At 42.8% G+C, this 26594-nt stretch overlaps 1 protein-coding gene across 2 annotated transcripts in view; it reads left to right on the top strand.

Annotated features, from left to right (window-relative positions):
* HTRA3 (HtrA serine peptidase 3) overlaps nucleotides 1–22479 on the top strand; it is a 38396-nt gene extending 15917 nt beyond the window's left edge. For both annotated transcript variants that reach the window (XM_073647770.1, XM_073647780.1), the window contains exons 3-9: nucleotides 6936–7158; nucleotides 8261–8455; nucleotides 8999–9031; nucleotides 10956–11070; nucleotides 13929–13977; nucleotides 15769–15864; nucleotides 16778–22479. In XM_073647770.1, the coding sequence (XP_073503871.1) occupies nucleotides 6936–7158; nucleotides 8261–8455; nucleotides 8999–9031; nucleotides 10956–11070; nucleotides 13929–13977; nucleotides 15769–15864; nucleotides 16778–16943 (877 nt within the window). In that variant the 3' untranslated portion in view covers nucleotides 16944–22479. The remainder of the gene's footprint in view (nucleotides 1–6935; nucleotides 7159–8260; nucleotides 8456–8998; nucleotides 9032–10955; nucleotides 11071–13928; nucleotides 13978–15768; nucleotides 15865–16777) is intronic.
* The last annotated feature ends 4115 nt before the right edge of the window (nucleotides 22480–26594 follow it).

Below are 26594 nucleotides of genomic sequence, written 5' to 3'. Positions count from 1 at the left end.
GAGAAGGTGTGTCCAAACTTTTGGTCTGTACCGTATATACAGTGTGAACCCACACAGCCTCTTTATATACAATATGAGCCCTCACATAGCACCCTATATACAGGCACACATCCCATACACATATGAAAAAAAACAGCAACACACAATCACCCCACTCCCGTTCCCCTTACGCTTTTCCCTGGTTTCCGATGCTCTGACTCTCCGCACAACAAACACGATGTAGTGACATTGCGTCTGCTGGCTCACACGCTGATTGGCGGAAGAAGGAGCTGTCGGCATCCTGTGGATGCAGATTGGTGTGATATCGGGATGTAGGTGGCAGCGGTGGACTGGTGAGGGCATGGCACTGCCCATGGGCCACTGTTTTCAGCTTTTCAACTGTCTTGGTCCGCGGGGTGAACTGGGACAGCCAGAGGGCTGAATTTGGCCCATGGGCCTGGGCACAGTGTGGCCCGTGTGCCGCATCCCACCCTCTCGCAGTTCCAGTCTGGCCCACAAGACTGGATCTACTTCAGAAGTAGGCAATGTGCAGTTGCCCGGGTCGGAAGTAGATCAATAAAATTTCCATCAACTATCAGTGATAGATGGTGGAAATTATAACAGCTGTAGGAAAGAAGTTTGTTGAGTTTGTTGGAGGCAGTGACCTTTCTAATTATATGATTATGGTAATGAGGATATAAGGCAGGTGTCACGCCAAGTGTGAATGCAACACAGAGGGGAAACGGAAAGGGAGCCCAGACACTAGGGAAAGGGGGAAGAGGTGACCTCCTAATCTGGACTAGAGTCACCTTGTCTCCCCCTAACGTCCCTATACAGCCTCCGCAGCTGTTGCCGATCATGTGCCTCACCCTACTTATCCCTGGCATAAGGCTAAAGCTGGGGGTAGAAGGAGATGAGCACTAGTGAACTTCCGCTAACAATCTAAAGAGAAAAGGGGAAGACAACACAGGGAAATAATAACTTAGCTTTAGAAGAACTCCAACAGGGCACATGGCCTCAAGACTCCAGAGAGGACGTGATGCTGTTTCAGCCAAGTTCCAAGTAAAAATGAGTATAACCTCTCCTCCGGGCCATAACCTTTCCAGTGCACCAAGTATTGCGGAGAACGACGTTGGAGACGAGAATCTACTATCCTCAAAATCTTGAACTCCAAATTACTATCAACCATTACTGGGAGTGGTGGTAGAGGTGAGGGCTCAAGAGGTTCTGCGTACCTTTTGAGGAAGGACCTGTGGAACACATTGTGAACCTTAAGGGCCCGAGGAAGTTCAAGACGAAACGCTGCTGGGTTAATGACGGTGGTAATTTTGTAGCGACCAATAAACCTAGGTCCCAGCTTCCAAGAAAGAACTTTCAATCTTATATTCTTGGTAGACAACCATACAAAGTCATTCACATTCAGGTCCAGACCTGGAAAGCGTTTTCTGTCAGCCATACGTTTATACCTGTCACCCATGGTCTTCAAATTACACAGAACACCCTGCCACACCGAGCAGAGCGACGAAGCTAACCGTTCCTCTTCAGGAACTCCTGAAGCTCTGCCCCCACTGAAGGTACCTAACTGTGGTTGATAACCGGTGACCTGCCAGTGGACGATGATTATTGATGGCAAATTCTGCCAGCGGTAAGTAGGATGCCCAATACTCCTGATTTTCGGAGATGAAACACCTGAGGTATGTCTCCAAGTTCTGATTGACCCGCTCAGTCTGACCATTCGACTGAGGGTGGAAGGCAGAGGAAAAGGACAGCTGTACGCCCCAGTCGAGAACAGAATGCCTTCCAGAACTTGGAAACAAACTTGGTCCCCCGATCAGACACAACATCGGAGGGAACCCCGTGAAGCTTCACAATTTCATTTATGAACACCTGAGCAAGTGTCTTAGCATTGGGAAGTGCAGGCAAAGCGACGAAGTGAACCATTTTACTGAACCTATCTACTACTACAAAAACCACCGTTTTGCCTGCAGGAACCGGTAGGTCAGTAATAAAATCCAAGGACAAGTGTGTCCATGGCCTGCTGGGGATAGGTAGCGGAAGAAGAGTACCAGACGGATGGGTGTGCGAAACCTTAGAACGTGCGCAAATACTACAAGCAGCTACTTGTTCAATTACATCCCGATGCAACCCCAGCCACCAAAAATTACGAGAGAAGAGGTCCGCGGTTGCCTTACCACCTGGATGCCCAGCAAGCACAGAGTTATGATGTTCCTTAATTACTTTACGGCGCAGATCAGGTGGTACAAATAACTTTCCTGAAGGGCAGGAGGCAGGGGTGTTCCCCTGAGCCTCCAGCACCTCACCCTCCAGTTCAGGAAAAAGAGCCAAAATAACTACCCTTTTCTATAATATCGGGGCAGGGTTCTCATGGTCACCACCACCAGGGAACCTCCAGGACAAAGCATCAGCCTTGATGTTTTTGACCCGCCGACGAAAAGTGACAACAAAATTGAACCTAGTAAAAAACAGGGACCATCTGGCTTGCCTAGGGTTGAGACGTTTAGCTGACTGGAGATAAGATCGGTTCTTATGGTCAGTAATAACAGTAATAGGATAGACAGCCCCTTCCAACAAGTGTTGCCATTCCTCGAACGCCAATTTGATCGCCAAAAGTTCCCTATTACCCACGTCTTAATTTCTCTCAGCCGGAGACAATTTTTTAGAAAAGAAGGCGCATGGATGCCATTTACAAGTGGACGAACCCTGAGACAACACAGCCCCAACCTCGACATCCGAAGCATTGACCTCCACAATAAAGGGTTGAGAAAGATCGGGTTGACTGAGAATAGGTGCAGTGGCAAAATGATTCTTTAAGGAAGAAAAAGCCTGGAGGGAAGCCTTCGACCAGTTGTAAAAATCAGACCCATTCTTAGTCATGTCAGTAAGGGTTTTCACTACCACAGAGTAATTTTAGATGACTTTCCTGTAAAAATTAGTAAAGCCCAGAAAACGTTGTAGAGCCTTCAGGTTCTCGGGACGTTCCCAGGCAAGGACTGCATGGATCTTCTCCGGATCCATCTGAAAACCTGAAGATGACAGCAAGTACCCCAAAAACTGCACCTCCTGAACATCGAAAACACATGTCTCTAGTTTGTTATCCCTTAATATCTGGAGCTCCTGCTTAACATGCTCCCGATGGGTCTCAATATCAGGTGAATAAACCAAAATATCGTCCAGATAGACCACCACATACCTCCCCACCAAATGATGAAAAATATCATTTATGAAATGCTGGAATACCGCAGGTGCATTAGTCAAGCCAAAAGGCATAACCAGACTCTCGAAATGACCTTCCGGGGTATTGAACGCTGTTTTCCATTCATCCCCTTCTCTGATGCTAACCAGATTATAGGCTCCCCTTAAATCCAACTTGGAGAAAACCTTAGCTCCCACAACCTGGCTGAACAAATCAGGAATCAGAGGAAGAGGGTATGGATCACGGATGGTAATTTGATTTAATTCCCGGCAATTTAAACAGGGACGTAGGCCGCCATCTTTTTCTTCACAAAGAAGAACCCTGCCGCCACGGGCGAAGATGAGGGTCTGATATGTCCCTTCTTCAGGCTTTCCGCAATGAAATCCTTCATGGCTTGTCTCTCAGGGCCAGAAAGATTATACAGTCTGGACTTCGGTAGTTTAGCTCCGGGAGTCAGGTTAATAGGACAGTCATAAGTACGATGAGGCGGCAAATCCTGACACCCCATCTCAGAAAAAACGTCCTGAAAAGCAGGCAGTATCTTCGCAGAGACAGTAGCAATGGAAACATTCAGACAGTTCTCATGGCAGTAATCTCTCCATTCAATAATCTCCCCAGTTTGCCAATCCACCAATGGATTATGTTTAACAAGCCAGGGGATACCTAAAACAATCGGAGTAGGGAGATTCTCCAAAACATAGCAAGGAATGATTTCACAATGAACTGACCCCACCCTCAGTTTCACATTATGTACAATCTGAGTAAATGCTTTCTGTGCAAGTGGCGCCGAGTCAATGGCAAAGATGCAAATAGGTTCAGCTAAAGCGCAGCAAGCGAGACCATGAGTTTTCACAAACTTAGACTCAACCAGGGTGACCCTGGCTCCACTGTCAACAAACACAGACATTTTTTCAATTTTGCTCTCTAGCACCACCCCTGCAGTCAGAACAAAGCGGGAACTGCAGTTTGGCCACAAATGCACCCCTTGTTTATCCAACTCCAGACTACCGAGAGTTAATTGAGTCTCTTTTTGTTTAGGAATTGAAGGACAGGTCTCAACAAAATGTCCCTTTTTCCCACAAAAAAAACATACGCCTCTTTTTTTGCGAATCTCCGGGGAGATGTACGATGTAGAGACACCCCCTAACTGCATAGGTTCCTCCACCTCCCCCAGTACTGGTTCAGCCCCAGACCGCTCCCTTGGCAAAAGTACACAACCCCAACAAGAAGGCCCCAGAGAAGAAGGTCTCACCCGTCTATCCCGAAGGCCCTTATCCAGATGTATGGCCAATGACATGGCAGCCTCCAAGGACTGAGGGGTATCCTACACAGCCAAGGCATCTTTCAATCTTTCCGTTAGCCCCTCACAAAATTGACTTCTAAGGGCTGAGTCATTCCATTTGGAATCCGTTGTCCATCTACGGAATTCCGAACTGTATGTTTCCACTGACCGAATCCCCTGCTGAAGGCAACGTAGCCTAGACTCAGCCAAAGCAACTCGGTCAGGGTCATTATAGATGAGGGCAAGAGCTTCAAAAAACCCTCCACAGATTGGAGACAAACCGAATCCTGCGGTAACGAAAACACCCACGACTGAGGATCTCCCTGCAGTAGAGAGATCACAATGCCAACCCATTGCTCCTCATTACCGGAGGAGTAGGGACGAAGCTTGAAATACAATTTGCATGCCTCCTTAAACACAAAAAACCTGTCCCTACCTCCTGAAAATCTGTCCGGGAGGGCAACCTTGGGTTCAGGCTGGACAAGGCTACCTGCAGAGACCCCCACATTGGCGGCCTGTAACCGCTGATACTGCTGCTGAACCTCACAGCGGAGGTCATTCACCTCCAGAGACAGACAGCGGAACTGCTCTGCAAGCTCTGAAACTGATCCCATACTAAAGGGAGTAAGGAAAAAAGGTGCACGCCCAAAAAAAAAATAAAAAATAAACAAAATGTCAATCTGGTGGCGTTTTTTTTTTTTCCAAAACGTGCTCGGCCAGTTATAATACATACATACAGGTTATGTATGGTTGTCCTGAGGAAGGAGTCGGTGGACTCTAAAACGTGTACACAATAAACCTACATTTTTATCCATACTAACGGTTTGTCGTGACTCCAGAGAGCGCAGAAACAACTTCCTTTCCCAGCATGTATCTCGGCCGGTTCTAATGTCACGCCAGGTGTGAGTGCAATACAGAGTCACGCCAAGTGTGAGTGCAACACAGATGGGAAAGGGAAAGGGAGCCCAGACACTAGGGAAAGGGGGAAGAGGTGACCTCCTAATCACCCTGTCTCCCCCTAACATCCCAATACAGCCTCCGCAGCTGTCGCCGATCACATGCTTCGCCCTACTATCCCTGGCGTAAGGCTAAAACTGGGGGTGAAAGGAGATGAGCACTAGTCAACCTCCGCTAGCACTCTAAAGACAAAAGGGGAAGACAACACAGGGGAATAATAACTTAGCTTTAGCCAAGTTTCACGTAGAAATGAATATAACCGGCAAGGCCCACCTAGACACACCAGGTATATATACACCCAGACTAAAAGGAGGTAGTCGCTGGGTTTTAAACACAGCCTCCTATCTAGGCAGCTGTCTGCATTACCAAACGTGGAGACCTCCTGCAAACCACTGCAGGGCGACTCTGTCACCTCTGACACACCCGTGACAGCAGGATGAGACAGAGATAATGACATAAAATATGTGGATACATTTCATACTGATACATGATGAGAAATATGACAGCAGCATTAAAAAGTGTATTTATTTTGTGGGAGGCAGTGACTTGTTTACTCATGTGATTATACTACTAAGGTTATTGCTGAGGTCAAAGAGTTGGATAAACACAATACAGTGTCAAGAAGTAGAATAGATCAATATAATTTCCATTAACTACAATATGATGGAATTTATAACAGCAGCAGAAAAGAAATGTGTTGATTTTGTCAGCGGCAGTGACCTTTTCACCCATATGATTTTGTTAATGAGGATATAAGGCTGGATGGAACAGAGATAGTGACATAAAATAGATAGATATAGACTACAATAGAAGATTCTGAGAATGGTGACAGTAGCAGGAGATGAGTGTGCTGGTCTTGCAGGAGGCAGTGACCTGTCCACTCATGTTATTTTGTGAGAACAGTGATGCATGTTAAAGGTGGTGGCATAATGTAATGAAAAGGTGTCAGATACCCTATAGCCAGCAAAATAGATGGATTGATCATAGGAACAGTAGTTCGATATTCTTTTAGTGACCTGTCCACTTGTCATTATTTTGATCTCGTAAGGGCTATAACAGGATTCGCTCTGCTAACCTTTTTTTTCGGGAGGGAAAGTGGAGGGAGGTTTTTAATAAATGGACAGTATGCAACTGCATAAAGATGTTTTTGAAGAATATCTCCAATTGTACATTCTAAGGAGGAGACTGTTCCTTAACCATGAGCTTTAAAATTCTAAACATTTTTTCCATATTCCACAAATCTTGAAGCCATGTCTGTAGCAAGTATAAGACACAAGAGATGATTCAAGCTCTGCTGCTAACCAAGAACTTATAAATCATCCTTATCCTCCACATTTTCCAGCAGCCGTATGCTATTTTTGGTTCTTAAGGGGGATTGCAGTTATCGGTCGCTTCTCCTGTAGACCTTAACTTGCTCTCAACTTGAAAGAATCAATTTTCTATGTAATGCTGAACATAAGTGATACGTCCTGGATGAACCCACTTTTCCCATTATTTTCATAGACACCCACTATTTGGCCGTAATGTCCCCCTGTCCAGTGGATCAGGATTTATCATCTCGGATATGGGATTAATTGTAACCAACGCTCACGTGGTGACGAGCAGTAACGCCGTCTCTGGGCGGCAGCACCTAAAAGTGCAACTCCATAATGGTGACACCTACGAGGCAACAATCAAAGATATCGATAAAAAGTCAGATATTGCCACAATCAAGATTTACCCAAAAGTAAGTATGTAGGGTCTTATCATTGAGACAATCACTTATGCTAATTATAGGAATCATAGAATGTTAGAGTTGGACGGGACCTCCTGGGTCATCGTGTCCAACCCCCTGCTCAATGCAGGATTCACTAAACCATCTCAGACAGATGTCTGTCCAGCCTCTGTTTGAAGACTTCCATTGAAGGAGAACTCACCACCTCTCGTGGTCGCCTGTTCCAGTCATTGATCTCCCTCACTGTCAAAAAGTTTTTTCTATTATCTAATCTGTATCTTCTCCCTTTCAGTTTCATCCCATTGCTTCTCGTGTTTCCATGTGCAAATGAGAATAAAGCTGATGCCTCTACAGTGTGACACCCCTTCAGATATTTGTAGACAGCTATTAAGTCTCCTCTTATAGTAGACTTCTCCCCGAACTCTGGGAACTCTTATAGTCATCTTCTCTCCAAACTCTGGGAGATCCTGGGCCAACAAGAGAAAGCTTTAGTGCTCTAGTTGGCCACTTTGACTCTGAAGCCATGGCCAGAAGGATTTAAATAGCCCTTTTCTCAGTTTAAACATTTCTTAAAGCAAAGCTATAGATCGACTTTCCTTCATCGGGGGCAAAAGGTCCAATGCATTGCCCTCTCCATGTATATAAATACCCCACTGACACCCTTCCACCATTAGCCCCCCTCTAACTGTGCCCTAGCTTAAAGCATATTCTGAGGAAATGCCATAAATACCCACCTCTAGGATCCTAACCTATAGGATGAATGGAGGGTCATCAGATTGCCAAGCATCACGCTCTCGGTATATTTTAGTGTAGCAATGGCTAAGCTTATGGAGACCCCTGTTCTCCTGGAGGTGGGACCTGCATATATTAGCCATTTATCCTAAATTTATTCCGTAAACCCTTAGGAAATTTCTCACCTCACTAGCTGTTATAATAGTTGACAAGGGACCCGTGACCAGTAGCCAAAATCACTCTGTCTGCCACTACTTGGAGTGGGAAGGTCCCCAGGCAGCCTTAAACTAGGCGGTGGCAGTACATCAGTCACTCACACAATTTTTTTTATGCAACCTTTGTATTTTTCTATTCTTGTATATAACTTTTGCTTTTTGTCTAGAAAAAGTTACCAGTCTTGTTGTTGGGACATTCGGCGGATCTTAGACCTGGAGAGTTTGTGGTGGCTATCGGAAGTCCATTCGCCTTACAGAACACTGTGACAACGGGAATCGTCAGCACGGCTCAGAGAGACGGTAGAGAACTCGGCCTGAGAGACTCCGATATGGACTATGTGCAGACAGACGCCATCATTAACGTAAGTCTACATCTTCATTTCTAGATTGATGACGTTTTAACTGCTGATGTATAAAAATGGATCTTCTGGATGAAAATCGGATGCTTTTATTATACGCTCATGTGATCCTTGTGAATGATACAGAATATGTCCAAATATTCCTATAATTAAGAGTCCAACCAGTGGCTCGCCACTGGACTAGAAGCATAACCTGACACTCATGGGCCACAGTGTGAACTTGCGACATGTTGCCCCACCACTGGTGTCTCTGTATGTGGCGCAGGAGCCTTGGCTCAGCTCAGGCTCTGTGCGTCCCTAACATTTCCGAGGCAAGAACGGGAGTATCTGGCCCCAATTCCTGGTTGGCAATTGACTGTGCCTGTAAAGTCCTTCTCCATTAAAGTGTATGAAAGATCCAGAGATAGAAGGAGTTGTAAGCACTTTTGAGATTCCCAATCAGTCCCGATTTTATTGCACGTCTCAGAGGCATGGTGCACAATTTATCTTTTTTTCTTTTACCATATTCTTCATATTTTTAACAGTAAAATGTTTTTTTTTTCTTAGTATGGAAATTCTGGGGGTCCTCTGGTGAACTTGGTAAGTATTGTACCTTCATGTTATTGCATCTATGATTGGTAAAGGAACATAGGCCATAGGTATATATGCCACATGAGACTTTGGACCTCCTTAGGCTCAAGGGCCCAGCTGCGACCTCCTCCATTGTACCCTTTATAGTTATGCCCTGAGTGACTGGCCAACAGGAGATGTAGCTTGAAACTCTTGGGGCCCTACACAAAATATGAAACATGACCTTAAATCCTCAGGTTTGGATGCGACTGTAATTTTTGCAATGATTTTTGTTTTATTCAATATGCCCAATTATTTGTTTAAACTTTCTAAGTTTGTAATAAGGGTTGTAATATGGTGCGGGGAGGTAGCCACGGTAATCGTCCGTCCCCCCCCCCACGCTACATGAAAATGGGGGTCCTGGCTGGATGTGTGGACTTGGGTTAGTTTGGCGATGCGCTTCTACAGCCCGTATGGTGCCGCTGTATTTGTCTGGCCAGGACCAGGTGTGATGGAGTTATGGAGGGAGACCACAGTTCAAAAATAAACTTCTTTTTACTGAACAATAATTGAATAAGAAGTGTATACAGCAGTTATACATCTTTATAGACGTTTCTTTAGCAACATGCGACATCACACACCTTTCCTTCCTTGCTCTGCTCTTATCATTGCCTTTCTGTACTCTCAGTACAGCCCAGCAAACTATCTTGCAAGCTTCCATCTTCCTCAACAACAATACTAAAGTCCAGTCACAAAAGTCTTAGACTCCATCCCGTAGTATTGCATCCTTCTCTCTGTAGGAGAATTTATATGCCAGTATGGCGACTGCTTAGCTTTCTTTAGTACTGATGCTTAGTAACTACCATGCGGTGCGTATTCCCCTCTTCTCATTTTCAGTTCACCTTTATATTCTGTTACCTTTCCGTCTGAAAACTCTGTACTGTCCAAATGGGCTTCCTTCCTTTCTTCTTTCCTTCCTTCCTTCCACTTCTCTCATCTCTTCAGAGTCTTACTATCTGCTCCTCAAGTCTCCCTCTTGCCACACGAACACCAATTACATGCGGATCTGATACTTCTGAAAGCTGAACCCTTTCTGAATAATTACCAGAAAGTGGTCTCCTTTATCTCCATGTATCTCCTCCCGTACTGGGCTAGGCACAACTCTTAATTATGTCTATACCTACTAACTACCTGTTTCTGGGTAGAATATAACTATATCAACAAAAGTATTATTTCAGCACAGATTCTTCAAGAGGCGTGCACAGCTTCTCCAATTCCTTACAGGGTCGCTGGTTCTCATTCCACCAGAATCTAAAGACTCCCATACATATCAGCTTTTGGCTGAACAATCTCTGATCTGACAGATATTTCTCCCAGATGACAAGGGTATCGGTGACTTAAATCCAGTGTGCTGGATCCTTCTCTCCCCCAATATCTGAGAGTAGGGAAGGCCCCCAGATACATTAGACTGTTAGCCGATAACACCAATATCGTCCGGCTCTGCCAACTTCAGTTTGGAGGGGGCCTAACTTTCATCCAAGACATGTTCTGACTGGTTCCTATGAGGACCAGTGACCCTAAGACACACCGAGGTACCAGTCCCCGAGGTACCAGTGAAGACACAAGCAGATGAACCTCCTTTAGACTCAGATTTTCGGGATTATATTAGAAGACGTGTAATCAACTTTTATATCATTTATTGAGATTTGGGTCATGCTTTGGTACTTTACACTTCTCTAAGAGAGCTAAATTCCAATTTCAATGCAAATCTAGGAAACTTTTGGTTTTATTTTTCTAGAAATACAGTCCCGGACTAAATAAAGTACATCTGCCCCACATTGGATGTAGAGCTCATATACAGTAGATATAAAACTTCTAGGAACTAAATAAAAAAAGCAACTTAAAATCCATGCAAACCTTCTAATTGTAGTCGTTATTATGTTGCTTCATCAAGGACGGAGAAGTGATTGGAATCAATACCCTGAAAGTGGCCGCGGGAATCTCATTTGCAATCCCATCCGATCGCATCACCAAGTTCATGACCGACTTTCACGACAAGAAAATTAAAGGTAAAAAATAAAAACAAAAAGAGCCATTCAAAAATGGGAAATGATTTTTAAGTGAATCTTTAGCTTTTCTTATTTAATTTTAGGTCCCTGCTTTCTGATTATTTCCTAAGTAACCGTCATATAATTTTTTTTTCATAAATCAATAGTACACATGAAAATAGAAATCTTTGTAATATATCTCACTAGAAAAATCCACTTATTTCTCCTCCTGGATTGATCTTTCATTCTCAATGTTCTCAATTCACTGGTAAAATGTGTGTTCTGTGAATACAGATTTTCCCATTACTGAGATTGGAGATGACAGTTGGTGCTCATAAAGTTCTATGGAGAACTGTAACTGTCATTTCAGGAGAACTTGCAGCAGAATGTCTGTGTCTGCCTCCATCTCCTGCTTTCTCCATAGGATTTTAAAAGAACCAACTGTCATCTCTGTTCTCAGTCATGGGGAAATCTGTCTTCATTGAATACACATTTTAGAGATTTTACCCATGAATTGAGAATAAATGATCAGTCCAAGAGGTGAAAGAAGAAGATTTCTCTGTTAAGATATATTATAAAATAGCAGATTGGGATATATTATAAATTAACAGATTGGAAAAATTATATTTGAATTTTTCTTTTCTTTTCTTTTTTTTTTTAGATTATTGAATACAGTTTCAAAATAATTTTAGTTCCTAATCTTTGAACTGTTCGATCACTGCTATAATTTACTGCACTGCATCTGTATTTCAGCGTATTATCATTTCAAAGAGTAACTGTTGTTTTAATTTTTTTCCCCATAAACCAATAGATCGTTTGAAAATAAGAAACGTTTGTAATATATCAGAGAAATCTGCTTCTTTCTTCTCCTGGACTGATCATTCATTCTCAATTCTCATGTAAAATTTGTCTTCAGTAAATACAGAATTCCTCATTACTGAGATAGGATATACAGTTGGTGCTCCTAAAGTTCTATGGAGCTAGAACCTCACATGGTATACTACAGCCAATCAGGAGTGACTATCTGAGCCTGTACAAAAGTCAAGGCAGGGAAGGCAACTGACATTTTTAGAGTGATTTAAAATGTAACTCTGGTTTCAGGTGAATTTGCAGCAGTATGTCTGTGTCTTCCTGTAGCTCTTCACCCCTCCCATCTCCATAGAATGTTATAAGCACCAACCGTCATCGCCTAGCTCAGTAATAGGAATGTATGTCTTCACTGAATACAGATTTTATAGACTATATACATGAACTGAGAGTGAAAGATCAGTCCAGGAAAAGAAAGAAAAAGATTTCTCTGATAAGATATATTACAAAGTCACTTATTTTCATGTGTACTATTGAGTAGTGAAATAAAAATTATGGGCACACTTTAACAATACCCTATAAAAGGCTACACAGGGGTACCATGATGGCAAACATAGGGAGCCCTTGGCTGCCATGATAACTCATCCACACCTGACCAATGCACTGTGGGGTAGCAGACGGGGTCTAATCATAGGAGGGTTCTAGCCAATTGCCACTGTGTGCTGGACCGACTTAAAGGGGTTGTCCCATTCAACAAATTACTACCCACAGGCCCAGTTACATGTCAAAAGAAACAAACCAAGCATTATTCTCACCCGGTCCAACGCGGTGTCACCTCCACTACTGCAGTCTCTGTAGTTTGGATGCAGCAATGACGTCACTTTAACATTGCTGCAACCAATCACTAAGCTCAGCGGATCCCGTAGTCTATATCAGCTTAGCCACTGAGCTCAGTGATTGGCTGCAGCACTATCAAGATGACATCATCACTGCAGACAAGCAACAAAGACCGGACCAGTGGCAGAGACTCAGCAGCTGGACCTGGTGATGGTAAAATACCTAAAGTAAATTTTCACCACCGGTTAGGTATCACTAATGTATGTAAGTACCAAAATTATACTTGAAATAAATCTCAGTCTTTTGTGGGAAGTTTTTTCTACATGTTACGGAGCCAATGGGATGAAGTTTGTTGAAATGGGACAATCCCTATAATACATTGGTACCCTACATGTGAATAAGGGGTTAATGCTATGTCTGTGCAGGGGATATGGAGCTCTGGTGTTTACGGGGGCTTCAACCATTATAGAAAATAAAAAAATAATGAACTAATACAAGATTTGGGGTTACATAGATTAAAGAAAGAAATGGTGTCTAGAATGGACACCTACATTAAAGAGGTTGTCCACTGCTCTGATCCTATGTTTGCCCCCAGTAAAATAAGAACAGTTATACTCACCTCCATTCCAGCGGTATCAGCACTAACTCTCCCAGGGATTGCGTGACATTATTATGTCACGCAACCCCTGCGGCCAAACAGCGCTGGCTTCACTCTCCTCTCCTATGGATGTAATTAATATCCGGAAGGAGTCAGAGCTGTGGCTGTTCTCGGACTTCCACTGGATGTCTTGATTTGTCCAAAAGTGGGGTAGTGAAGCCAGTGCCCCTGATTGGCCGCAGGGGTTGCATGACACAACAATGTCACGCGATCCCCGGGAGAATCAGTGCTGACAACGCTAGAACGGCACCAGAGATGAGTATAAGTGTTATTATTTCACTGAGGGGAAACAGAGTTTTAATTTCTGATCACTATAGATTATATAAAATGAAAGTATTGCGCAAACATATGAAGTTTATAAAGCTCATATACAACATAGTACAAGGCATAGTCTGCATCGTAAATCCGTCACTTGATATTCTGTACAGTCTTGTAGCTATAGCTATCTATATAATCTCTGAGGCCAGCAGTCTGACCTTTACGAGCGGTGAAAAAAAAGATTTTTATTATTTTTTTTTTAATACATTCCGAATGGATACAACAACTGTGACTGTCCTGACAATGTTTGTTTCTTCAGACGGAAAGAAGCGTTTCATCGGGATAAAGATGCTGACTATAACTCCTGCGTAAGTAACAGACACTTGTATTCTTGCCAAAAACATTTTTTTAATTTTCTGTTATGGAAAAGTTGTAGCTGTGGAGTCTGAAATTATTACAAAACTCATTTCTGGCCCGAGTCCGAGTGTGCAAACTCCGAGGACTGAAAGCTTTTGGCAAAGAACATGAACCGAGTTTGACTTGTTGAGTATAAACTTTGTACTTAGAATCTGAAAATATTTAGATAGAAGTAAAAGCAACTTATTTTTATCACCACATTGATGAATAAAGGATTTAAAGGGGTTGTCCAGTCTAAAAAGAAAATAAGGAGGGCGCAGACATGCCCAGAATTACAAATTTTCTTACATTGGTGCATAAATGTTCGTGAACCCTTCAGAATTTTCCAGATTTCTGTATAAATTTGAGCTAAAACTAAATTAGATTGTCACACAAGTTCTAAAAGTAGATAAACAGAACCAAATAAAAAAAAATGTCAAAAATATATTTTTTTTAATTAGGAAAATGATGCAATATCACACATTTATGAGGGGCAAAAGTATGTGAACCTTTGCTTGCAGTATCTGGTATGATCTCTTGTGCAGCAATATCTTCATCTAAATGTTTCCAGTAATTGTTGATTAGTCCTGCACTTCGGTTTGGAGAGATTTTAGCTTAATCCGCCCAACAGCACAGCTTCAACTCTGTTATGTTGGTTGGTTTTCTCCCATGAACTGCTCTATTCAGGTCCGTCCACAACATTTCTATAGGATTAAGGTCAGGACTTTGACTTGGCCATTCCTAAACTACCTTCATTCTTCTGTAACCATCCTTTTGTAGAACGACTTGTGTGCGTTGAGTCGTCTTGATCATGATCTTGGTCATGATCCACGTTTTCTTGAGATGCAGCTCATGGGCGGATGTCTTAACATTTTACTTTAGAATTTGCCAATAAAATTCAGAATTCATTGTTCCATCAATGATGGCAGCCATCCTGGCCCAGATACAGCAAAACAGGTCCAAACCAAGATACCACCACCACTGTGTTTCATGCTGTAATGGAGAGGGGTGGAGTTTCTCCAAACATAGCTCTTCTCATTCAAACCAAAAGCTCTATTTTGGTCTCATCCATTCACAAAACATTGTTCCATTAACCTTCTGCCTTGTCCTGGTGATCTATAGCATACCGCAGACTAGCAGCAATGTTCTTTTTGGAGAATAATGGCTTTCTCCTAACAATCTTGCCAGGCACACTTTTGTTGTTTAGTGTCCTACTGATGTTGGACTCAAGAACATTAACATTAGCTGATGTGAGAGAGGCCTTTAGTTGCTTAGATTTTACCTTTGGTTCCTTTGTGACCTCGTAGACTATTATACACCTTGCTCTTGCAGTGATCTTTGTTGGTTGACCGCTCCTGGAGAAGCTAATAATTGTCTTGAATTTCTTCTATTTATACACAATCTGTTTGACTGTGGATTGGTGGAGTTCAAACTCTTTTTCTGGGAATATCAGAAATCTCTTTTGTTTGTGCCATGAGACACTTTCACAAGCATGCTTTGAACATCAGACTATGATAGATCTCTGTTCTTTAGATAAAATAGGTCACCTTCTTACACCTGATTGTCATCCAATTTACTGAAAACAGTGGACTCTTATTTCACCTTCAAATTATCTGATCATCCTAAAGGTTCCCATACTTTTGCCACTCGCAGATTTGTGATAGTGGATCATTTTCCTCAGTGAAAAAATGGCAGTGTAATATTTTGTACATGATTATTTTTTTTCTTGACTGATAGCAGTGCATTATTTCATTTGGTTGTAGACTTGTGGAGGAACTGAAGTTGAATAATCCAGATTTTCCAGATGTAAGCAGCGGGATATATGTTCATGAAGTTTTACCCAATTCACCGTCTCAGAGGTAAGCGCTAAATTAAGCTAAATGTTCTGCAAAACATCCACTGATAAGGCCCATTACCCTTTTTTTTACACCACTACCACCTCAATCTTTACATGTCACGGGTGTGTCAGAAGTGACAGACAGTCGCCCTGCAGTTGGTTGCAGGAGATCTCTTCGTTTGGCATTACAAACAACTTAGAAGCTGTCTCTCTAGGACCCAGCTGCTACCTTCCTCTTGCTAATTAACACCCTGGCCTGGGTGTATAAATACCTGCTGTTTGCTAGAGGGAGGTGCCGGCGATATTCACGTGATCCTTTGTGAAGGCTTGGAGCAAGTGCAATTCTTACTTCCTTCTGGAGCTGAGAGGACGTGTTGCAATCTCTCTGAAGTCGACTCAAACTAAGCTTCTTCCCCCCGTGTCTGCCTCCCCTTGCTCTCTTTAGTGTTAGTGGGGACTGACAAGCGCTCATTACCCCCGTTCCCTAGCCAGACCATAGCTCTAGGGAGAGACAGGGCTTTAGGGTCCTGCTTGACGATTGGTGAGCAACCAATATAGGGACGGTAGGGAAGGACAGGGTGATATCAGATCAGCCTAGGAGGTCTCCAGCTCCTCTGTCCCTAGTGTCTGGGCTCCCTTCCCCTCATCCCTTCGTGTAGCACTTTGTCTTTTCTACACCTTGCATGACATTACATAGGTGACATGCATTACACCTCCAGACATTGCCTAAGATGTAATAGGTGGGACCACTATGGAGTATAATCTTGTAAAAGTCTAATTTGTAGACCCTGCCTAAAACTTTTCCCAAAAGTCATCTGACTGGTTAAATATACAGAAATACAACAGGATTAGACACAATAATTTTTTAGTTTTGGGTTGAAGTCTGTTTTAAACTCCTAAGATTCTGGTCTTATTGTATCATTGTAACTTTACAGAGGTGGAATTAAAGATGGTGACATTATTGTGAAGGTCAACGGACGACCGCTGCTGACATCTGGTGATTTGCATGAGGCCGTAATGAAGGAATCCCCTTTACTACTCGAAGTCCGAAGAGGGAACGATGACCTACTATTTAACTTAGAACCTGAGGTTTCAAAGTAATTAAAAATCAAAAAAGACTCTTCTACAAAACTAGGTACAACCAAAGACATGAAGCTCTACAAAGTCCAAGTCCACAGAATTTTCATTAACACCTTCGGAAAGATCTCAGACTTTCCCACAAGACTTGGTAAATGAGAGTGCCACCAAAGACTTGTCCTGAGGTTTCTTGCAAAATAAGAGGTCTAAGAGAGATTTGTCTCCAAAAGATTCTCTTCGAGAAGACCACCCCTTTTTCCAGAGGCCTCCACATCCATAGACTCTTCAGAAACATCCTCCGAAAGATCTCAAGTTTCAGCCAAAGAAGACTTCTAAAACGAGGTTGCCACCAAAGTCCTATCATATTTCTCACAAAATAAAGCTTGAACAGGTTTAGCAAGGAAAGTGGTTACCTTTTTTGAGAAGACCACCCCATTACCCATCATAGACTATTCATCTTTTTTTGAGAAGACCACCCACTAAAAGACCATTTTCAAAACAAAAAAAGGTGGTCGCTTCAGTGAGTTAATGAGCACTTGCATTCTGGAGGACACTTCTTGTTTGATCCATGTCTGTACTGTATTAAAGAACAAAGAACTTGCTTGTCAGCACCAAAAATGTTGAGCATTTGGTAATATAAAAGGTACCAAGACAACTAAGGAGCATCACAACTGTTCTGCTGCACGTGAATTTCCTTAGGCAAATAGAGTAGTATTGTCATATAAATGCCATAGTACAAAATAATTGGCCAACGAGGTAACATAACCACATGCAATGTGTGCCTTCCTATATAGAGATAAAACGTGGAATGACTGTGTAAATACATTGAATTACTTATCCAGTACTGACCTTGAATTACATCCTATTTTATACTCCAGAGCTGCACTCACAATTCTTTTGGCTGTTATTGATAAGCTTGATGTCAGACATCCCCTAGTGGCTTAGCTGATATCCTATAATACAGATTTTTGCTACACAGAGCTAATAAAGGAAGAAAGATATGTCTAGGTCTAATGCCAGCAGGGAATGTTGATAGACTTCAGCACTGTAGAATTCTGAATGCTGCTCTGGAGTATAATCCAGGATTAGTACAAAGTACTAATGTTCAGAGGTGAGTACACACTTTAAAGGAAATCTAGCAACAGGTTTGTGTTACCACATCTAAGAGCAGGATAATGTAGGAGCAGAGACCCTGATTGCAGTGGTGTCACTTACTGGGCTACTTGCAGTTGTTTTGATAAAATTACTTTTCTGCTGCAGATCTAGCAGTTCTCTGAATGCTGAGCTCTGTATAACTCCGCCCACATCTCTGATTGGCAGTGTACAAAGTACATAGTCAGAAAGCTACCAATCAGTGGCTGGGGCAGGGTTGGACTACCTGGCAGCAGGTTTACTAGTCCTCTAGTGATAATCTCCTGCTAATAAAACAGTGATTTTCTGAAAGCTACAGCAAGCTGCCCAGTAAGTGACACATCGCTGGAATCAGGGTCTCTGTCTCTACATTATGCTGCTCTCAGATTAAGTGGTCAAAACCAGGTGACAGATTCCCTTTAAGTAGTTGTGCCCACTCATTATATAGTAGTTGTTTTAACTGAGGCAGTTTGCAATTTCTTAAATTGTGCACAGGACCAGTAAATGGGCATTGTGAGATTATTTATTCTGAAATGCGCAGGAAAAAAATTTGTATGGGGTATGTACTCCTTTAATTGAGAGTAGATCTGGCAAATTGAACCGCAATTGGGTACTGGGTTTCTTTACAAATCATGGCCCCAAAGGACTGATGTGCATTTTCTGCCTTCAGCAATGCTTAACCAGTTCCATGCTGAGTCAGGGACTCACTATCTGGCCGAGAAGCGACATACCATATGGGCAATGTGAACAACTGCACCATAGGACCCTTAGGACCCATAGGACCCAATTTAAACACCTTTGGGGATTTTTTTAAATTAATTGAACGTATTTTGGGTTACAAATAATTTTTGTAATAGGGTTTCATTAAATATTTTGGATTGTTTGGCTTCTACAGCCTCTATGTATCTCTGTACTTAGCAGACTGCAGAATGAGTAACCATTGAATCCAACAGTGAACTTGTTCCACTGGTTATAAATTGGCTTAAAACATCTTTAAGGAAAATAGAAATAAGGATGTCAGTCCCTGCTGCCAGAACCAGCTCAGTTATCAATATGCTATGTACAGTGAAACATAGAGGCTGTGGAAGCTGTATAGTCAAAAATGTTTTATGAAACAAAAAAATAATAATAATATTTAGAAAAACAAAATGCGTTTAAATAGCAATATTTTTTTTAACAGTACAAGCAAAGATCAGAAACTTTGTAATAACTTTTGCTACAGTCTTATTACTTTTCATTCCCTCTTGAAAACTGCTCAAATCTGTATACATTTCTGTCTTCACTGAAAGATCAAGTTCATACTCCTGTGGCTCACATTGCACCAACAAATGGTCAGTCTGAACAGTCGTTTCCACTCACCACTTTCTTATACACATAAAGATAAAAAGGTCTCCAAAGTTGGGCAGCTCTTTTGCAATGTGTGTCAATAGGAACTTGTAGTTCTCCAGTGAAGCTTAAGAAAAATACAGTCTTGATAACCCTAGCAAAATATTAAGTGTAATACCATAGTGCAGCGGATATCACACTTGGATTCATCAATAGGTTATTTATTCTTATATACTCACAATGATTATAATTTATATATTTTTTTTGAGTCCAGTGGCACGCCAGACTCCTGCTGCACCTTGGGTTTCGCTTTCACGGTTTTTCTGAGGACATGCCCCTGAAGAAGCCATGAAGGTTGAAACCTAGGGTCATGCAGGAGACTGGCGTGTCACTAGGACTTTATACATTTATATAACAAACACTTTTTATCATTGCTTATGAATATATAAGAATAAATAACCTCTTGATTATCCAAGAGCAGGGGTGAGCAATTCATTTTCCAGAGGGGCCACATGAGAGACTGTGACTGCTGTGGAGGCCGAACCAATAGGCTGAAATTAAGTCCGCTCAATATCAATATTAACTAATTATAATTATTTTATATTATTAATAATGGTATCACTTAATATTGAGCAGAATTAAGTATGCTGACACCCTCTATATATTGTATGAGCCCACACACAGCCCCCTTATATACAATATGAGCCTCCACATAGTCCCCTATATACAGCATGAGCCCAAACATAGCCCCCTATATAAAGTATGAGCCCCCACATAGCCCCCTATATACAACGTGAGCCCTCACACAGCCCTATAAATACAGCGTAAGCCCCCACATAGTCCCCTATATACAGCATGAGCCCAAACATAGCCCCCTATATAAAGTATGAGCCCCCACATAGCCCCTATACACAGTGTGAGCCCCCACACAGCCCTATAAATACAGCGTAAGCCCCCACATAGTCCCCTATATACAGCATGAGCCCAAACATAGCCCCCTATATACAATGTGAGCCCTCACATAGCCCCTATATACAAGGTGAGCCCTCACATAGCCCCTATATATAGTATGAGTCCCCACATAGCCCCTATACACAGTGTGAGCCCCCACACAGCCCTATATATACAGCGTAAGCCCTCACATAGCCCCTATATACAGTATGAGCACCCACATAGCCCCCTGTATACAGTGTGAGCCCTTATATAGTTCCCTAAATACAGTATGAGCCCCCAGATGGCCTCCTATACACAGACTGACATGCTGCATACATCCCATACACATATAGAAAGTAAAACAACACATACACACCTCGCTTTTAACCCTTTTCTGACTCTTTAGCATGAAGCAAAATGATGGACAGCCCTTCATCATTTTGGTAGATTTGAACAAAATGTTAACCTAAATTTGGGGAAATTCTTAAGGAATTTGATTGATTTAGAATTGATTCACTCCCCTCTAATGGACACGTAGCGCTCCTGTGCAAGAACAGTATATGGACAATCCACTAGTAAGGGTAAGAAGTGGATGGGAACGAGTGTAGCCCCATTGTATGGGATTTAAGTGCTATTAGTTTTTAAAGGTAGCAATGGCTTTGCACACATGGTATGTCTACCTCGTCTGAGGATACAGAATAATTATGGAGGACTGCAGGAAAAACAGGGTTGTATCGTATGAAAATATCTTTTCTTCCCAAAACAGCAGCATAATTGTCCACAGGATGTGTGAATGGGGACTGAGCTGTAATACCACAGTCAAACTGCAGCAAAGTGTGGCGCTGTTTTTGAAAGAAAGCTGCCATGTTTTTCCATCTCTGAACAACTCATTTAAACCACACCATCCTTAGGTGCCATATTTGGATGATAATCTCAGTTGACTGGTCAACTGCACAGGATATCATTTTGGGGTTGGGTAGCGATGTTGGGGTTGGGAATTTTCTAGTGCTTATGGTCTTAGCAGTCAAAATGTATAAACTTTGATCCGATGGACAAAATCTGTTTTTATGAGAAGTGTTTATAACCTAATTGCACGTAGGTGCTACGCCAGTCCTGATGGAGTATAATAGGCTTTGAATTCATTAAGATGCACACGCCACTTAATGAATTTGGCGGGCCCCTCCGTGTGCCGCGCCAGAAATGCTACTCTGGTCAGAGACTGGAGTAACACTTCTGGCCTAAAACAACGCCGGCACTTTTCATGAATTGCACGGGCATGCCAAGCCCTCTCTCTGCCTGGCTCCTCCCCAGCACCATCCATTTTAGTGGAGCGAATCCAAAGTGGCATAAAAAGCCAAAAGTCGCAAAAAAAATTTAACTTTTCAAAGATTTCTCACCATTTTTTATGGCGTAAAAGTGTTGATGAATCGGCCCCATTGTCTTCAATTTAGATATGAGTGCACAATGCCAACTGGTATTTGTAAGGCAAAACTCAGAATTAATAGTTGCTTCCTTTAGGCTATGTAGAAAAATTAATAATATAATATACAAAAAAAATGAGATTTAGGCAACGAATGCTGAATATTTGGCAGTGCTTGAAATACGGTGTCAACCCATTTTTGGGTGAAATTGAGGGGAACCTGTCACAATGAAAATGCAGATGGATCTGACGGTATCAGGTTATAGAGCTGGAGGAGTTATAGAGAGCTCAGCATTAAAGAACTGCTAGATCTGCAGGAGAGAAAACTGTGCCTTAATAAAAATTAACACCAAGCAGACCAGTAAGTGACACATCACTGGAATCAGGGTCTCATCCTCTACATTATGCGGCTTTCAGATTATATAGCAAAAACCTGGTGACCTATTCTCTTTAGGTCCCATTATGAGGTAATTAATCTAAAAGAAGAGAAATGATTATCTTTCTGACTGTAGGCATTGGAAAATGACCTCAGAAGCGATTCATTCTGGGACATGTTTGGTAATTCTTATAGAATTAATGCCTTATTGACGCACAGAAAAATGACTTTTTATGATAAAGACCAATAGATATTCACCTATGATTTCTAACAGAAGGCTTCTCTATAATAAATCATGCAGGTCATATATTGTTTTGGTTTTTTTTGCTTGTACATCTCTGCTGTAAAAATAAAAGTTGATGTAAAACATAAAAGTTTTGTGTGATTTTCCTGAAAATAAAAAAAGAGCGTTCATAAGAAAAATACTTAAAGGAGTTGTCCAGGCTTTGGGCTTGCGAATCTTCACAATGCGCACAGTGCGTGCTGTCAGGATTCTCCGGTGTCGGGAGTGGGCAGTCATGTGACCGCAAGTATGCGATTTGCATACTTCCAGCCACATTCCGACTAGACTTGCCCGGCCTCTCTCAATTCACTTTTATTTAGCGACGTTGTGCACTTGTAGTTGGAATGTGACCACGTGTATGCAAATCATATACTTGCGGTCATGTGCCAGACATTCCAAAGAATCCTGGCAGTGTGCACTGTGAGGATTCCCAAGGGGGATGCTGTTGAAGTTTATTTTTTTCTGTGAAACTGCTTTCTGTGAGAAGGAAGACATAAGTGGAAGACATCTTGTTAGCCTTTTTAGGCAGGAGGAGGGGAATGCAGCTGACCTTTTTCTGTCTCTGTGTTGGTAAAAACGCATACTGTCAGAGAGGAGGAGAGAAGAGAGGAGACCTCTACTGAGCCTTAATAGGGGGGAGGAGGGGGATGCAGCTGAACTTCCTCTTTCCCCTGTGACAGTGCAACTGCATTCTAGGAAAAAAGAGGAGGGAAGTGGGAGAACATTTATTTTGTCTTCTTAGGAAGGAGAGGGGGATGCAGCTGAAGTTGCTCTTCCCCCTTTGTGCTGCTGCATGCTGTGATGGAGGAGAGCATTGGGTAGACATCTACTTTGCCTTATTACGGAGGAGGGAGATGCAGCTGAAGTTTCTCTTTTCTCAATGTCTGTGAAACAGCATGCTGTCAAAGTGGAGAGTAGTTAGGAGATATCTACTTAGCCTTATTATGGATGAAGGGGTGCAGCTGATGTATCTCTTTACCCTTTGTCTGTGAAACATCATGCTGTGAGAGAGGAGAAGGGAATTTGGGAAACATCTACTTAGCCTTAACAGTGAGGAGGAGGGAGATGCAGCTGAAGTTTCTCTTTCCCCTATATCTGTGATAGTGCAAGCTGTGAGAGGGAAGCAGAGAAGTGGGGAGACATCTACTTAGCCTTATCAGTGAGGAGGAGGGAGATGCAGCTGAAGTTTCTCTTTCCCCTATATCTGTGATAGTGCAAGCTGTGAGTGGGAAGCAGAGAAGTGGGGAGACATCTACTTAGCCTTAACAGTGAAGAAGAGGGAGATGCAGCTGAAGTTTCTCTTTCCCCTATATCTGTGATAGCGCAAGCTGTGAGAGAGGGAAGCAGGGAAGTGGGGAGACATCTACTTAGCCTTATCAGTGAGGAGGGAGATGCCGCTGAAGTTTCTCTTTCCCATATATCTGTGATAGTGCAAGCTGTGAGAGGGAAGCAGAGAAGTGGGGAGACATCTACTTAGCCTTATCAGTGAGGAGGGAGATGCCGCTGAAGTTTCTCTTTCCCATATATCTGTGATAGTGCAAGCTGTGAGAGAGGAGAAGGGAAGTGGGGAAACATCTACTTAGCCTTATCAGTGAGGAGGAAGATGCAGCTGAAGTTTTTCTTTCCTCTATACCTGTGATAGCACAAGCTGTGAGAGGGAAGTGGGGAGACATCTAGTTACCCTTATTAGGGGGAGGAGGGGGATGCAGCTGAACTTTCTCTTTGACTTTTGACAGTGCAACTGCGTTCTATGAAACAAGAGGATGGAAGTGGAAAGACATTTATTTTGTCTTATTAGGAAGGAGAGGGATGCTGGTGAAGTATCTTTCCCCTTTTTGCAACTGCATGCTGTGAAGGAGGAGAGAAATAGAGAGCTGTATTAGCTCTATGTATATGGGAAGCCTATAGCTATTTAACAGGTTATTCCCAAAATTGTAAGCTATACCCTTATCCATAGGATCAGGGATAAGATACTGATCACTGGGAGTTTGGCTATTTTCTGCAGTCCCATAGACAATGAATGGAGCAGAGGTCATGTAGGTGCAACAACACGCCATTCAATATGAGGCTCTACAAAATGCGTTTCGGACCCACAGCGACCGCTACGTTATCCCCTATCAATAGGATAAGGGATAACCTATGATTTGGGGAATAAACCTTTAGGTAACATGTAAGAGATGTTATTCAGTTCCTGATTGATGCTTCAACTAATACTGTGACTTCCTACTTGGTAAAGGAGGTAGAGCTGCTCTGTTCAGTGTCTAGATCCTGGATACATGGTGGCCGTAGTGTTTGTGGTCTAGCAGAAGAAGCTACATATCAAGAGCTGCAAGCCACATGTAGCAAGAAAGAATATAAATGTGCAGCACTGAATTAAGGCACCGAGAGGTAATTTCACAACCGGTTTGGCCCAAATGGTTAAAGCCTGGAGATAATTACCGGCAGGCCAAGTGTTTCTCTGCAGCTGCTCTGCGACCCAGCTGTACAAACATCTGCACTTCAGACGTGAATTGAGAGGTGAAAGACATCTAAACAGCCCAAATTACAGGCAAAAGAACAGATTGTATCAAAATAAACAAAGCTTTATTATACACTTAAAGGAAATGTGTCATCAGAAAATGACCCGGTATTAAATCAGGTTTGTTTTTTTATTTTTCTACATCATAATCTGTATTAAAGAAAAGCAAAAGAACCCAAAATATATAATCTTGTAATTTTCACACTGATCACTGAGGCTTTTTTAGACTCCTACTACCTGCAGGAAGAGTTTTCAGCGGTCTCATTATCATCAGAGGCAGGATTACAGTGACAGGTGACACCTCTATGCACAGATGATAACACATGATCCACCAATCGCGATAGATGATGTCACAGCTCCCCCTGCTCCCCACCCTTCACATGATCATGGGACACGCTCATTAGATTATTATTATTATTATTATTTATTATTATAGCGCCATTTATTCCATGGCGCTTTACATGTGATAGGGATATACATAACAAAAGCATTTACATAATCTTAACAAAACGAGTCAGCGACTGGTACAGGAGGAGCGAGGACCCTGCCCGCGAGGGCTCACAGTCTACGAGGGATGGGTGAGGATACAGTAGGTGAGGGTAGAGCTGGTCGTGCAGTGGTGTTTACTGCAGGTTGTAGGCTTGTCGGAAGAGGTGGGTCTTCAGGTTCCTTTTGAAGGTTTCCACGGTCGGCGAGAGTCTGATATGTTGGGGTAGAGAGTTCCAGAGTAGGGGGGAAGCACGGGAGAAGTCTTGTATACGAGTGTGGGAGGAGGAGATAAGAGGAGAGTAGAGCAGGAGATCTTGTGAGGATCGGAGGTTGCGTGCAGGTAAGTACCGGGAGACTAGGTCACAGATGTATGGGGGAGACAGGTTGTGGATGGCTTTGTATGCCATGGTTAGAGTTTTGAACTGAATTCTCTGGGCAATAGGGAGCCAGTGAAGGGATTGACAGAGAGGAGAGGCCGGGGAATAGCGGGGGGACAGGTGGATTAGTCGAGCAGCAGAGTTTAGGATAGATTGGAGAGGTGCAAGAGTGTTGGAAGGGATGCCACGGAGCAGGAGGTTGCAGTAGTCGAGGCGGGATATGATGAGGGCATGCACTAGTGTTTTTGCAGAGTCTTTGTTGAGGAATGCACGGATCCGGGAGATGTTTTTGAGTTGGAGTCGGCAGGAGGTGGAAAGGGCTTGAATATGTGGTTTGAAGGAGAGATCAGAGTCCAGGGTTACCCCAAGGCAGCGAGCTTGTGGGACTGGGGAGAGTGAACAGCCATTGATGTTGATGGATAGGTCAGATGGGGGATGTGAATGAGAGGGTGGAAAGATGATGAACTCTGTTTTATCCATGTTGAGTTTTAGAAACCTGTCGGAGAAGAAGGATGAGATGGCGGACAGACATTGTGGGATTCTGGTTAGTAGGGAGGAGATATCGGGTCCAGAGAGGTAGATCTGTGTGTCGTCAGCATAGAGGTGATACTGAAAGCCGTGAGACTCTATGAGCTGTCCCAGGCCGAAGGTGTAGATGGAGAAGAGCAGGGGTCCTAGAACTGAACCTTGGGGGACACCGACAGATAGGGGGCGAGATGAGGAGGTGGTGCGTGAGTGGGAGACGCTGAATGTCCTGTCTGTTAAGTATGAGGAGATCCAAGATAGAGCCAAGTCCGTGATGCCAAGAGATGAGAGAATCTG

The sequence above is a fragment of the Phyllobates terribilis genome, unplaced genomic scaffold (assembly GCF_046119375.1).
Source record: "Phyllobates terribilis strain yellow unplaced genomic scaffold, ASM4611937v1 Scaffold_1__5_contigs__length_1240528914, whole genome shotgun sequence".
Classification (NCBI taxonomy): domain Eukaryota; kingdom Metazoa; phylum Chordata; class Amphibia; order Anura; family Dendrobatidae; genus Phyllobates; species Phyllobates terribilis.
The sequence above is the reverse complement of the archived record's forward strand: the minus strand, read 5'-3'. Positions and strand labels throughout refer to the sequence as shown.